At 34.1% G+C, this 1,570-nt stretch overlaps 1 protein-coding gene across 1 annotated transcript; it reads left to right on the top strand.

The window, feature by feature from the left end:
• Positions 1–272: 272 nt before the first annotated feature.
• Positions 273–1,039, top strand: LOC108375591 (UPF0729 protein GD16342-like). The gene has a single exon (XM_017631736.1). It carries the CDS (start codon positions 412–414, stop codon positions 712–714), a length of 303 nt encoding a protein of 100 aa, XP_017487225.1. The 5' UTR covers positions 273–411; the 3' UTR covers positions 715–1,039.
• The last annotated feature ends 531 nt before the right edge of the window (positions 1,040–1,570 follow it).

Raw genomic sequence — 1,570 nt, 5'->3', positions numbered from 1 at the left:
CATCGTTTATTTTGGTGTAAAATAGAAATTTTGCCTGGAAAGCGAGACCTTTTTGTGCGACATTTTACAAATGAAAAAGTATGCTGTCGAATGCACATTCAACAAAACTCGTATCTCGGTTGCGAGAAAAAGAGCAGAACGCAGCGAGAATTTTAAGCATGTGAAGACGGCCGGTTAAATCTATGGCTTTGCGACATCTATCGAGTAAATGGTCACTCAAAAACAAGCTAATAAAATTCAGCTGTCAATTTTGTTTGTTTTCATCACTGCGATTAAAATTTTTACGTGTTTTATTGCTTCTGGCGGACGAAAATTATAAATAATTGGGAACTTTATCTTCATTTAAACAGAGGAAAATTGCTGCAAAGTAGTTGCATTTCTGTTCCGTGGATTGAGCTCCAATCAGACAAAATGGTGTGCGTGCCTTGTTTCATCATTCCCGTACTGCTCTACATTTGGCACAGATTTTTCCAGCCCATTGTGATACCAATTATACAACGTTACTGGAATCCTTGGGAGAAAAAAGACGCTCAAGGCAATGTTATTAAAAATGCACCTGAATTTCCATTTGAATGCAAAGGTGGAAGCTGCCCGTACGTAGGACCTAAAAACAAAACTGTTGCCAACGGTGGAAGTGAAAAATCAGCTGCTGTCAATGACCCTGATGGAAGCGCTGAAGTGGTTACTGCAGCGGATACAAAGAAAGACAATTGAAGCTGATTTTAAATAAATATCATAATAGTATAAGTATAGTGAAATTTGTACATACAAAGCTGCGACTGCTTATTTAAAGGAGCTAATCGTTGCCGCAGCTATCGTATGAAATTCATAAACTTGGAGTTCGGTATAAGAAAACTGAAAAGTTTTAACTAGCCCTGGGATGAGTGCAAAGGTGGATGATAGCGCAAATTAAACGCTTCTATATATGTATTTTTAAGAGTTTCAAATTCTGAAACTGTTTCAAAGATAGTTTAAAACAATGTAGCTGGACAGTAACAATTTTTGGTTATAAATAAAGATAGTGGGATAAAAAAACGGGGTTTTGTCATTTACACATGTATGTACATATAATTATTTAGATTTTCAAAATGAGTTAATTTTTTCGCATTTTATCAAGATTTGTCTGTACGGGGCATAAGGTGAGGTCAATTAACACAAAATTTGTTTAATTGCCTTTTGTATCTTCAATCACGTGAGGAGATTTAAATCCAGCGCCTGTTAGTATGCAAGCACACTGTTCACTTAGAATGCAAGTAATACGCTGCCGGAAATGAAATTAATTTAAAAGGAGGGTAAAAATTATGTAGCGCAGAAACATTTGTTTAAAAAGTTTCATTGGGAAATAAGCTGAGATACTTTAATATCATAAAATAATAAAATACTTTAATATCAAAAAATTTATTGAACATTTTTTTTTTAATAAAGTTTAAAGGTTGTGTAAAAAAAAGTAAACAAAAATTACGACTCGGAAAGGGAAAACAAAGTCTATTATGAATTATCGCAGTGTTAAAAACTAGTTGGTTGTGGTTTCAAGCATGATAAAGCATAGTAATGTAAAACCGTTCTCTCA

This window comes from Rhagoletis zephyria, unplaced genomic scaffold (assembly GCF_001687245.7).
Source record: "Rhagoletis zephyria isolate East Lansing unplaced genomic scaffold, Rhagoletis_zephyria_1.1 Rzeph_scaffold_09164, whole genome shotgun sequence".
Lineage (NCBI taxonomy): Eukaryota > Metazoa > Arthropoda > Insecta > Diptera > Tephritidae > Rhagoletis > Rhagoletis zephyria.
This window is presented reverse-complemented; position numbering and strand designations above follow the sequence as displayed.